At 43.0% G+C, this 13,370-nt stretch overlaps 1 protein-coding gene across 1 annotated transcript in view; it reads left to right on the plus strand.

The window, feature by feature from the left end:
* LOC110522004 (rho-associated protein kinase 2) overlaps positions 1-13,370 on the plus strand; it is a 93,641-nt gene that overhangs the window by 64,521 nt on the left and 15,750 nt on the right. Inside the window, exons 17-26 of the mRNA XM_036975533.1 lie at positions 2,121-2,280; positions 2,657-2,817; positions 3,137-3,321; positions 4,569-4,638; positions 6,074-6,177; positions 10,315-10,501; positions 10,681-10,774; positions 10,985-11,079; positions 11,949-12,140; positions 12,872-13,037. Coding sequence (XP_036831428.1) covers positions 2,121-2,280; positions 2,657-2,817; positions 3,137-3,321; positions 4,569-4,638; positions 6,074-6,177; positions 10,315-10,501; positions 10,681-10,774; positions 10,985-11,079; positions 11,949-12,140; positions 12,872-13,037 — 1,414 coding nt within the window. The remainder of the gene's footprint in view (positions 1-2,120; positions 2,281-2,656; positions 2,818-3,136; positions 3,322-4,568; positions 4,639-6,073; positions 6,178-10,314; positions 10,502-10,680; positions 10,775-10,984; positions 11,080-11,948; positions 12,141-12,871; positions 13,038-13,370) is intronic.

Consider the following 13,370-nt stretch of genomic DNA (forward strand, 5'->3'; position numbering starts at 1 on the left):
AAGGCCTACCTGGACCTGTCCAATAGTAAACTTTTATTGTTTTCTGTTGCAAAATATGCCAAGATGGACACACCCCTGCACTTCACTGGGAGGACTTACTCTACATAACACTCAATATGTTCCTATCAAAGGGCAAGATACAGTGCATTCAGAAAGTTACTTTTTCCACATTTAGTTCTGTTACAAAGTGGGGTTAAAATGTTTAATTCATTTTTTGGGCGGAAATTATCTCAGGAACATCCAATGTCGTATTGGTAAGCAACTCCCGTGTATATTTGGCCTTGGGTTTTAGTTATTGTCCTGCTGAAAGGTGAATTTGTCTCCCAGTGTCTGTCGGAAACCAGACTGATCTAGGTTTTCCTCTAGGATTTTTCCTGCGCTTAGCTCTATTCCGTTTCTTTTTATCCTAAAAAAAACTCCCTAGTCCTTGTCGATGACAAGCATACACATAACATGATGCAGCCACCACCATGCTTGAAAACATGAAGAGTGGTACTCAGTGATGTTGTGTTGGATTTTCCCCAAACAACCCTTTGTATTCAGGACAAAAAGTTTATTTCTTTGCCACATATTTTGCCGTATTACTTTAGTGCCTTATTACAAACAGAATGCATGCTTTGGAATGTTTTTTATTCTGTACAGGCTTGCTTATTTTCACTCTGTCAATTAGGTTAGTATTGTGGAGTAACTGCAATGTTGTTGATCCATCCTCATTTTTCTCACACCAAAGCCATTAAACTTACTTTTTTTTAAATCACCATTGGCCTGAGTGGTTTCCTTCCCCTCCGGCAACTGTTAGGAAGGACGCCTGTACCTATGGACATTCCCTCGTCCCTCTACCCCCCCCCCCCCCCCCCTCATTTATGATTGTTACAGTTGTAAATATGTCTTTATTATTATTGGTATTATTGTCACTTCTCTTTTTGATCTGCACTGTTGGAGTTTGGAGCTTAAGCATTTCACTGTACCCTGCAATTACATCTGCGACCCTGTGCATGTGACTAATAAACTAATCTAGTCTAATCTCACTGGGTGCATTGATACATCATCCAAAGTGTAATTAATAACTTCACCATGCTCAAAGGGATATTAAATGTCTGCTTTCTTTTTTTTTTTTTTACCCATCTACCAATTGGTGCCCTTCTTTGCAAGGTATTGGAAAACCTCCCTGGTCTTTGTGGTTGAATCTGTGCTTGAAATTCACTGTTTGACTGAGGGACCTTACCTTATGTGTGGGTGGGGTGCAGAGATGAAAATCATGTTAAACACTATTATTTCATAGAGCGTCAATTCATCTTATAATGTGACTTGTTAAGCCAAATTTTACTCCCGAACTTATTTAGGCTTGTATAACAAAGGGGTTGAATAATTACAGACTCAAGACATTTCAGTTTTTTGTTGTTAACTAGTTTCCCCAAAAAATTCTTAAAACATAATTACACTTTCACATTGTGGGGTATTGCAGGGTCCCCCAACTTGTAGCCCGTGGGACGAATTTGGTCCGCAGGTTGTTTTTTTTGGCACCCCAAGTTTTCTGAGCAAAATTGTAAAAAAATATGTACGTGTTTTTGGGGGGGATTTTGATTGCTGGACATAAAAGACTGTAAAAACACCAGGAAATCAGCTCCAAGTGATTTAAAGAAATCTGTTCCCAGGCATTACCACGCATAATAGAGAGACACGTGATTGTAGACAAATGTGCGCAAGGTTTGAAATGATTATGTTTTAGTTAAACATTCTATCTGTTTGGGCTTCTTGCAGTCAATTTGCAGTCAACAAATGATTTGTAATTATGTTCCGGCCCCCCGACCATCTGCTCCAGAAAAATATTGACCCACGGCTGAATCTAGTTGATGATCCCTGGGGTATTGGGTGTAGATCAGTGACACAATTTAATATTTTTAAATTCAAGCTGTAACACAACAAAATGTGGAAAAGTCAAGGGATGTGAATACTTTCTGAAGGCACTGTAGATCTTCTATTGATATATTAGATCTAATTATCTCAAGTCCTCTTAGATCTCTCACAGTGGCAATCAATTTGGTATTGGGCAGCTGTCCCCTCTTTATCCTGAGACACACATACACAGCTGACCTTTGACCTCTGGTTGGGTCCATTAGGAGAAGAGCAACCAGGAGATTGACCTGGCGTTCAAGCTCAAGTCACTGCAGCAGAGCTTTGACGCGGAGCGGGCAGAGCACAAGGTCACCAAGACACGCCTGGCTGACAAGAACCAGATCTACGAGTCCATCGAAGAAGCCAAGTCTGAGGCCCTGAAAGGTGAGGCGGGAGAAAGGGTAGAGGTGTTTGGGAATTGATAGATTAGTGAAATGGAGCATAAGAGAAAAATATATGTTACAACAAGAAGCAGGGGGAAAATGTGCCCCACCTAGTGAGTATGTGTCACTGCCAATAATGACAATCTGGATAAACGTGTTGGCTAAACCAGGACTTTTCAAACCTCTCCTCTGGGACCTCCAGCTGTTCCACCTATCCTAGCACTTCTGAATCAACTTGTCAACTAATCACCAAGTCCTTGAATAGGTGAATAAGATCAGCAAGTTCAGATCTGCAACAAAATTGGGAAACATCTGGCGTCCATATTATACAATTGTCTATTATTATCATAACATTGTCTCCTTCTTACGTTTGTGAGGGATGGAGCGGACGCTGCAGGAGGAGCGGAGCCACAAGCTGCAGTTGGAGTCCAGGCTGCTGCACCTGGAGAAGGAGCACTCCATGCTGGACTGTGACTACAAGCAGGCTGAGCACAAACTGGACGAGCTGCGCACGCACAAGGACAAACTCGCTGAGGAGGTGTGTGTGTGGGGGGGGGGGGGGGGTTCAGGGTTGTATGTGTGTGTGTGTGTGTGTGTGTGTGTGTGTGTGTGTGTGTTTGGGGACGGGGACAAGTCTCTGATTGTCTCTACATTCATTGTGTGTCTTTGTGTGAGAGAGTGTGTAAAGGTGTGTGCGTGTGTGTCTTTATTTGTGTGTTTCGGGAAGATTTCTCTCTGTCTGTTCTATTAGCTGCAAGAAAAGGTCTTGGTGCTGTCTTTACCCGAAACTAACCTCACCATCTCTCACTGTCTCACACTCACTCACTCTAACACTGTCTAATTTCTCCTCACTCAAGGTGAAGAACCTGAGCCTGTGTATGGAGCAGGAGGAGAAAAAGCGCATGCTGAGCCAGAACGACCTGAATGTCCAGACCCAGCAGGTGACTGCTCTGTGCTCCTCGGAGAAGCAGCTGAAGCAGGAGCTCAACCACCTGCTAGACATGAAGCACAGCCTGGAGAAACAGAACCAGGAGCTACGCAGGTAGAGGGGATAACGCGAGCACACTCACATGCTTTATAAACACATATGCACAGTCGAGCTGGCTTTGGAAAGGATTCAGACCCCTTGACTTTTTCCACATTTTGTTAGGTTACAGCCTTAGTCAAACGTTTATTAAATTGTTTTTTTCTTCATCAATCTACACACAATAACTTATTTACATAATGTTCAGACCCTTTGCTATGAGACTCGACAACCATCTCTGCAGCTCCCTACCAATCAGGCCTTTATGGTAGAGTTGCTAGACAGAAGCCACTCCTCAGTAAAAGGCACATGACAGCCCGCTTGGAGTTTGCCAAAAGGCACCTAAAGACTCTGACCATGAGAAACAAGATTCTCTGGTCTGATGTAACCAAGATTGAACTCTTCGGCCTGAATGCCAAGCATCACGTCTGGGGGAAACCTGGTGGCCTCCCAACGGTGAAGCATGATGGTGGCAGCATCATGCTGTGGGGTGTTTTTCAGCGGCAGGGACTGGGAGACTAGTCAGGATTCAGGCAAAGATGAACGGAGCAAAGTACGGAGAGATCCTTAATGAAAACCTGCTCCAGAGTGCTCAGGACCTCAGACTGGGGCGAAGGTTCACCTTACATCAGGACAACAACCCTAAGCACACATGCAAAGACAAAGCAGGAGTGGCTTCAGGACAAGTCTCTGAATGTCTTTGAATGGCCCAGCCAGAGCCCGGACTTGAACTTGATCTAACATCTCTGGAGAAAACTGAAAATAGCTGTGCAGCAACACTCCCCATCCAACCTGACAGAGCTTGAGAGGATCTGCAGAGAAGCTTGTAGTGTCATACCCAAGAAAACTTGAGGCTGTAATTGCTGCCAAAGATGCTTCAACAAAGTATTGAGTAAAGTATTTGAATAATTATGTAAATGTCATATTTCCTTTTTTTTCAAATAAATTTGCAAACAATTCCCAAAACTTTTTTTGCTTTGTCATTATGGGGTATTGTTTGTAGGTTGCTGAGGAGTTTTATATATTTAATCCATTTTAGTATAAGGCTGTAACGTAACTAAATGTGGGAAAAGTCCAGGAGTCTGAATACTTTCCAAAGGCACTGTATGTGTGTGTGAGAGAGAGGATGTGATGGCCAATCGATGTTACTCATCATTAGGTATCATTTCTGTCTTCCCCAGCCACTACATGTTGGGAGTTGTGTGTTGTTTGTTTTAGATTGATTTGACATGGCAGTGATTGACAGTCCTTTTCCCCAATCACAGGGAGAGACAGGAGACTGACGGACAGCTGAAGGAGATGAAGGACCAGCTGGAGGCTGAACAGTATTTCACGGTACTGTTGACTTCTAGTCACTCTCCCAATGTGTGGAAAGATTTTCCCAAAAGTCTGGGAATTGGGAATTTTTGTAAAGTTACCAGAGTTTTTGCAACCCTAAGAAAGACTATATTTAGTAGTTTCTCGGTCTAGTAATTCTGCTTTACAGTGTTTTCTATGTCCCAAATGGCACCCTATCCCTATTGACCCTGGTCAAAAGTAGTGCACTACATAGGGAATAGCGTGCCATTTGGGACATATGGTGGGGCAAAAAAAGTATTTAGTCAGCAACCAATTGTGCAAGTTCTACCTGTCATGCTGAAAGACCCAGCCACGTTTCATCTTCAACGCCCTTGCTGATGGAAGGAGGTTTTCACTCAAAATCTCACGATACATGGCCCCATTCATTCTTTCCTTTACACGGATCAGTCGTCCTGGTCCCTTTGCAGAAAAACAGCCCCAAAGCATGATGTTTCCACCCCCATGCTTCACAGTAGGTATGGTGTTCTTTGGATGCAACTCAGCATTCTTTGTCCTCCAATCAAGACGAGTTGAGTTTTTACCAAAAAGTTATATTTTGGTTTCATCTGACCATATGACATTCTCCCAATCTTCTTCTGGATCATCCAAATGCTCTCTAGCAAACTTCAGACGGGCCTGGACATGTACTGGCTTAAGCAGGGGGACACGTCTGGCACTGCAGGATTTGAGTCCCCGGCGGCGTAGTGTGTTACTGATGGTAGACTTTGTTACTTTGGTCCCAGCTCTCTGTAGGTCATTCACTAGGCCCCCCGTGTGGTTCTGGGATTTTTGCTCACCGTTCTTGTGATCATTTTGACCCCACGGGGTGAGATCTTGCGTGGAGCCCCAGATCGAGGGAGATTATCAGTGGTCTTGTATGTCTTCCATTTCCTAATAATTGCTCCCACAGTTGATTTCTTCAAACCAAGCTGCTTACCTATTGCAGATTCAGTCTTCCCAGCCTGGTGCAGGTCTACAATTTTGTTTCTGGTGTACTTTGACAGCTCTTTGGTCTTGGCCATAGTGGAGTTTGGAGTGTGACTGTTTGAGGTTATGGACAGGTGTATTTTATACTGATAACAAGTTCAAACAGGTGCCATTAATACAGATAACGAGTGGAGGACAGAGGAGCCTCTTAAAGAAGTTGTTACAGGTCTGTGAGAGCCAGAAATCTTGCTTGTTTGTAGGTGATCAAATACTTATTTTCCACCATAATTTGCAAATAAATTCATTAAAAATCCTACAATGTGATTTTCTGGATTTTTTATTTCTCATTTTGTCTGTCATAGTTGAAGTGTTCCTATGATGAAAATTACAGGCCTCTCTCATCTTTTTAAGTGGGAGAACTTGCACAATTGGTGGCTGACTAAATACTTTTTTGCCCCACTGTATGATAGTTGGTGTGTGTTGACGTGGATGTCCTCTGTGCCAGACCCTGTACAAGACCCAGATCCGGGAGCTGAAGGAGGAGTGTGATGAGAGGAACAAGCTGTATAAGGACATTCTGCAGAGACTGGAGGAGTACCAGGAGGAAAGGTACTGGAACAGGATCCGACCATAAACTGTGCCTTGACATTAGGGTTGCGAAATTCCTGTAAGTTTTCCCAAAACCGTGATTTCTGGAAACCCTGGGAAAGTTATCGGAATTTTACAACCCTACCTGAAACTCAATTATATCTTTGTTCACACCACTGAGCCCAGCTGTACTGCACTGGCCTGGTTACACATCCATTGTAGTTGCTGGACCCATGCTGGAAAGAAGCACTTCTAACAAGCTCTTGGAGATTAGTGGAATTAGCACAAAGTTAATCTCTCATGGACAGACTACGTAAACATACATGGGACCACTTGTGTTTAAGTAGTCTGTCCACAAGTGATTAGCTGTAGCCTCATGTAATAATGTGTTTCATCCTTATCATGGCAAAATAATAGCCTGACAATACTGCAGGTAATGTGATCAGAGCGTAACCTAACCTCTTGTGATGCCTAGTCTACAGGTGATGTGCCATCAATCACCATATCACAAACACAATGATCTTCGAGAATCTGACCAAATTACACAAGATGTTTGATTATTAGCACACACTGTAAAGTCACACAGACAGACTTTAAGCTCTAAACCCCTGTTACAGCCAGCCCGGAGATCTCATTTTATCTCAATATCAAATCATTTCTGGGTAATAATTAAGGGGCAGCAGCGTAACCTAGTGGTTAGAGCGTTGGACTAGTAACCGAAAGGGTGCAAGATCAAAGCCCCGAGCTGGCAAGGTACAAATCTGTCATTCTGCCCCTGAACAAGGCAGTTAACCCACTGTTCCTAGGCTGTCATTGAAAATAAGAATTTGTTCTTAAAACTGACATGTTCCTAGGCTCTATATATATACAGTGCCTTGCGAAAGTATTCGGCCCCCTTGAACTTTGCGACCTTTTGCCACATTTCAGGCTTCAAACATAAAGATATAAAACTGTATTTTTTTGTGAAGAATCAACAACAAGTGGGACACAATCATGAAGTGTAACGACATTTATTGGATATTTCAAACTTTTTTAACAAATCAAAAACTGAAAAATTGGGCGTGCAAAATTATTCAGCCCCCTTTACTTTCAGTGCAGCAAACTCTCTCCAGAAGTTCAGTGAGGATCTCTGAATGATCCAATGTTGACCTAAATGACTAATGATGATAAATACAATCCACCTGTGTGTAATCAAGTCTCTGTATAAATGCACCTGCACTGTGATAGTCTCAGAGGTCCGTTAAAAGCGCAGAGAGCATCATGAAGAACAAGGAACACACCAGGCAGGTCCGAGATACTGTTGTGAAGAAGTTTAAAGCCGGATTTGGATACAAAAAGATTTCCCAAGCTTTAAACATCCCAAGGAGCACTGTGCAAGCGATAATATTGAAATGGAAGGAGTATCAGACCACTGCAAATCTACCAAGACCTGGCCGTCCCTCTAAACTTTCAGCTCATACAAGGAGAAGACTGATCAGAGATGCAGCCAAGAGGCCCATGATCACTCTGGATGAACTGCAGAGATCTACAGCTGAGGTGGGAGACTCTGTCCATAGGACAACAATCAGTCGTATATTGCACAAATCTGGCCTTTATGGAAGAGTGGCAAGAAGAAAGCCATTTCTTAAAGATATCCATAAAAAGTGTTTAAAGTTTGCCACAAGCCACCTGGGAGACACACCAAACATGTGGAAGAAGGTGCTCTGGTCATATGAAACCAAAATTGAAATTTTTGGCAACAATGCAAGACGTTATGTTTGGCGTAAAAGCAACACAGCTCATCACCCTGGACACACCATCCCCACTGTCAAACATGGTGGTGGCAGCATCATGGTTTGGGCCTGCTTTTCTTCAGCAGGGACAGGGAAGATGGTTCAAATTGATGGGAAGATGGATGGAGCCAAATACAGGACCATTCTGGAAGAAAACCTGATGGAGTCTGCAAAAGACCTGAGACTGGGACGGAGATTTGTCTTCCAACAAGACAATGATCCAAAACATAAAGCAAAATCTACAATGGAATGGTTCAAAAATAAACATATCCAGGTGTTAGAATGGCCAAGTCAAAGTCCAGACCTGAATCCAATCGAGAATCTGTGGAAAGAACTGAAAACTGCTGTTCACAAATGCTCTCCATCCAACCTCACTGAGCTCGAGCTGTTTTGCAAGGAGGAATGGGAAAAAATGTCAGTCTCTCGATGTGCAAAACTGATAGAGACATACCCCAAGCGACTTACAGCTGTAATCGCAGCAAAAGGTGGCGCTACAAAGTATTAACTTAAGGGGGCTGAATAATTTTGCACGCCCAATTTTTCTGTTTTTGATTTGTTAAAAAAGTTTGAAATATCCAATAAATGTCGTTCCACTTCATGATTGTGTCCCACTTGTTGTTGATTCTTCACAAAAAAATACAGTTTTATATCTTTATGTTTGAAGCCTGAAATGTGGCAAAAGGTCGCAAAGTTCAAGGGGGCCAAATACTTTCGCAAGGCACTGTACCTTTATTTAACTAGGCATGTCAGTTTTAAGAACAAATTCTTATTTTCAATGACAGCCTAGGAACAGTGGGTTAACTGCCTTGTTCAGGGGCAGAATGACAGATTTATATATATATATATATATATATATTTTTTTTTAAAGTACCTTACTGTCATTGTTTTCAATTAAAATGGTGGGAGGGGAAAACTGAAAACTAGCTGTTATTGGCAGAGAACTCTCTTATTCGTCTATTAACTAATTTACCACCTGGTGATGTCACCAGGAAGGCCAAAACGCCATCCCACCAAAACAGGCTGACACTAATACAGCTCTTAGACTATTATACTAAAAGGGCATTATCATCATTTTCACAATTTCACAAAATTATTCTAACCTCATTGTGTGGAAATATACTGTATACAAAACACAGTAATATCACGTTTATGACGAGACTGGACCTAAAATAGAAGTGAAAATGGAACTTATTGATATATGCTACCGTTCAAAAGTTTGGGGTCACTTAGAAATGTCCTTGTTTTTGAAGAAAAGCACATGGTTTTTTGTCCATTACAATAACATGAAATTGATGTTAGAAATATAGTGTAGACATTGTTTAGAAATATAGTGTAGACACTGTTTAGAAATATTGTGTAGACTATAGTGTAGACATTGTTAATGTTGTAAATGACTATTGTAGCTGGAAACAGCAGATTTTTTTTTAAATGGAATATCTACATAGGCCCATTATCAGCAACTATCACTCCTGTGTTCCAATGGCATGTTGTGTTAGCTAATCCAGGTTTATCATTTTAAAAGTCTAACTGATCATTAGAAAACCCTTTTGCAATTATGTTAGCACAGCTGAAAACTGTTGTACTGATATAAAAGATGCAATTAAACTGGTCTTCTTTCGACTAGTTGAGTGTCCGGAGCATCAGCATTTGGGTTTGGTTACAGGCTTTGGTTACAGGCTCAAAATGGCCAGAAACAAAGACACTTTCTTCTGAAACTCGTCAGTCTATTCTTGTTCTGAGAAATTAAGGCTATTTCATGCAAGAAATTGCCAAGGAACTGAAGATCTCGTACAACGCTGTGTACTACTCTCTTCACAGGACAGCACAAACTGGCCCTAACCAGAATAGAAAGAGGAGAAGAAAATTAAATAAAGAATTTAAAAATATATATTAAAAAATCCGCCGTTTCCAGCTACAATAGTCATTTACAACATTTACAGTGTCTACACTGTATTTCTGATCAATTTTATGTTATTTTAATGGACAAAAAAAAATTGCTTTCCTTTCAAAAACAAGGACATTTCTAAGTGACAGTAGACTTTTGACCTGTAGTGTACTAAGGCCTAACCTTCTCCTAGGCCAGCCTTCTCCTATTACAACGTTTGGCAATGCAAGATTAATGTATTTCCCATCAAGTCACCGTCCCGACATACAGTACAGGCATACAGTACAGGACACTGATGTCATTAGCTTAATTTTCCCATATATACTGCACAGATTGCACCAAACCAGGATTTTCCTGGTATTCCGGGATTTCCTTTTTGGCCTTCCAGCGACTGCTCTGACATAAAGCACTGGACTAGATTCAGTCCTTTTCCCATACAGTAGTGTCAGTATTTTTCCAAATCCCCACATTCCCTGGTATTCCGGGTCTTCCTTCCCACAGGGATTCCCTGGCAGCACAGCTGGGGGTGAGCCTAACCAAGGTGGACTCTGAACAGCTGGCGCGCTCCATCGCCGAGGAGCAGTACTCCGATCTGGAGAAGGAGAAGATCATGAAGGAGCTGGAGATAAAGGACATGATGGCCCGACACAGGCAGGAGCTAGGGGACAAGGAGGCCACCATCGGCTCGGTGAGGGGGGATGGGTTGGAGAGAGCGACAGAGCGGGGAGGAAGAGAGAGGAGGAGAGACTGAGGCTTGAGTTTAGTCAGTCAAATAAGAATGTTGTCAAAGAGAGGGTGTCACTGAATACTTTTGAGACCTGTACTTGGTGTCTGTAATGCTCACCTATCATCTGTGGCCCCCTACAGCTGGAGGAGTCCAACCGCACCCTGACCGTGGACGTGGCCAACCTGGCCAATGAGAAAGAGGAGCTCAATAACCAACTGAAGGAGATGCAGCAACGTGAGTATCCCCCCCCCCCCCAGGTCCACAGTGGCCAGAATGTTCCAGAAATGTTGTGGGAATGCTTGTTCTTGGTTTGGTGATGGAGGAGTCCATGTGCTCTCAAGGTCCTCACAGTATCCAGAATGTTACCGGATGTGGTGATGGGAATGTTTGTCCAGAATGTTCCAGGGATGTTATCAGAAGGTTTGGTATTGGTTTTGTTCACAGAGCTCCAGAAGGCCAGGGAGGAGGAGAGACATATGAACAGTGTGAAGATGTCCTTCGAGAAGAATCTGCAGACGGAGAGAACACTTAAGATACAGGTGAGGGACTGTTTGGATGTGTATCACATATGAGCTAACTGGCTAGAAAGCACTGGTTAGCTACAAATAGTGTCGCTGTAAAAGTCGTGTCGCCCTTTCCCAACCAAGACCACGTTATTGGTATGGGTAATGGTTAGCATAACACGTTAGCTCCTGGAGTACAAAGTATCGGGGGTTCATGTTCCTGAGTTCAGCAGAACAGATACAAAACTAAAATTTTACATATTATGCAATATATAGAGTCAGTTTCCTAGAATCTCCATCAAAAGCGCCTTTTGTTCCAGGACTTGCCTGAATCGTGTGTCCGGGAAACCAGCCCATAAAGTATTTTTCATTAAGAATATACACTGAGTGTACAAAACACTGCTCTTTCCATGAGTCCAGGTGAAAGCTATGATCCCTTATTGATGTAGATGAAGGGGAGGAGGCAGGTTTAAGAAGGATTTTTAAGACAATTGAGACATGGATTGTGTGTGTACCATTCAGAGGGTGATGGGCAAGACAAAAGATTTTAAGTGCCTTTGAACGGGTTATGGTAGAAGGTGCCAGGTGTACCGGTTTGAGTGTGTCAGGAACTGCAACGCTGCTGGGTGTATCACGCTCTAATGTTTTCCCGTGTATCAAGAACTGTCCACCACCCAAAGAACTTCCAGACAACTTGACACAACTGTGGGACGTATTGTGAGGGACGCATCCCTGTGGAACGATTTTGACACCTTGTGGAGTCCGTGTCCCAACAGATTGAGGCTGTTCTAAGTGCAAATATTAGGAAGGTGTTCCTAATGTTTTGTACACTCAGTGTATATTGCGGTGTGCTGTCCATTCCATCCCCATAACATATTGTGTATATGTATGGCTGTATCCACCAGGCGGTCAACAAGCTGTCTGAAATCATGAACCGGAGGGAGACGATGCGTGCGGGTCACCGCCACGATGACACCCTGGACATGCGCAGGAAGGAGAAGGAGAACAGGAAGCTACAGCTGGAGCTGAGATCGGAGAAGCAGAAACTCAACAGCACCATCATAAAGTACCAAAGAGAGATAAACGATATGCAGGCGGTCAGTCTGTAACATAACCACAACCTTACACTAACCATCATGTAACCACTTAAACAGGTAGTCAGTCCAACCAAAGCACAACCACAACCTTAAACTAACCATCACACAACCACAACCTTGTACTAGGTTGAGCTCCCGAGTGGCACAGTGGTCTAAGGCACTGCATCTCAGTGCTAGAGGCGTCACAACAGACCCTGGTTAGATTCCAGGCTGTATCACAACCGGCCGTGATTGAGAGTCCCATAGGGCGGCGCACAATCGGCCCAGCGTCGTAAGGGTTTGGCCGGGGTAGGCCATCATTGTAAATAAGAAATTGTTCTAAACTGACTTGCCTAGTTAAATAAAGGTTAAATAAATAAAATACTAACCATCACACAACCACTCGTTGCTGTGAACATTTTACTATGAGAGCATTTCATTTCCTTATTACTAGGCAGTGCTGTGGGAACAAAGTGAGGCCAGTTGGCTGGAATGGCCTCCCAAAGTCACATCGATATAAAGACACCAGTAAATACTACCTACTTGATGCTTCAGCTAAAAGTGTGTGCATGTGTGTTTCCATCAGTGGAGGCTGCTGAGGGGAGGGCAGACTTGTGGTAATGGAATGGCATCAAACACATGGAAACACATGGAAACCAATTATCCACTTATTCCGCTCCAGCCGTTACTGTGAGCCTGTCCTCCCCATTTAAGGTGCCAGCAACCTCCTCTGATTTCCATCTGTACTGTAGGTGTTATCAGACGAGAGCCAGGTGCGCATGGAGCTCCAGATGGCCTTGGACAGTAAGGACAGTGACATTGAGCAGCTGCGCTGTCAGCTGACCTCTCTTAGCATCCACTCTATGGACTCCACCAGCATCAGCAGCAGTAACGACATGGACGACAGCGGTTACCCAGGTAAGACCGGCCTCTCACCCCTTACTTTAACACTGGCCACTTAACTCTTCAAATGGAAACCCTTAATAGGCAGGTGTTACCTTCATGTACTCAAATGTTCAGTGTTTTAACTTGAGCTTTAAATCATTCATATTTAACATTCAAGTCAAAGCACTGAACACTCCTCTCTATCAAGCCCTCTATCCTTCCCTATCTCTCTGTCGCAACACAGTTTTCCTTTTATTTTCCCACCTGTCACTCCTTTATTGACTTTCCAACCCCTTCTTTCACTATGCCTAAACATCTGCCTTGAATACACCTTTAATTCCTTATTCCTTTCTTTCCCTTCGATAT

This window comes from Oncorhynchus mykiss, chromosome 4, assembly GCF_013265735.2.
Source record: "Oncorhynchus mykiss isolate Arlee chromosome 4, USDA_OmykA_1.1, whole genome shotgun sequence".
NCBI classification, from domain to species: domain Eukaryota; kingdom Metazoa; phylum Chordata; class Actinopteri; order Salmoniformes; family Salmonidae; genus Oncorhynchus; species Oncorhynchus mykiss.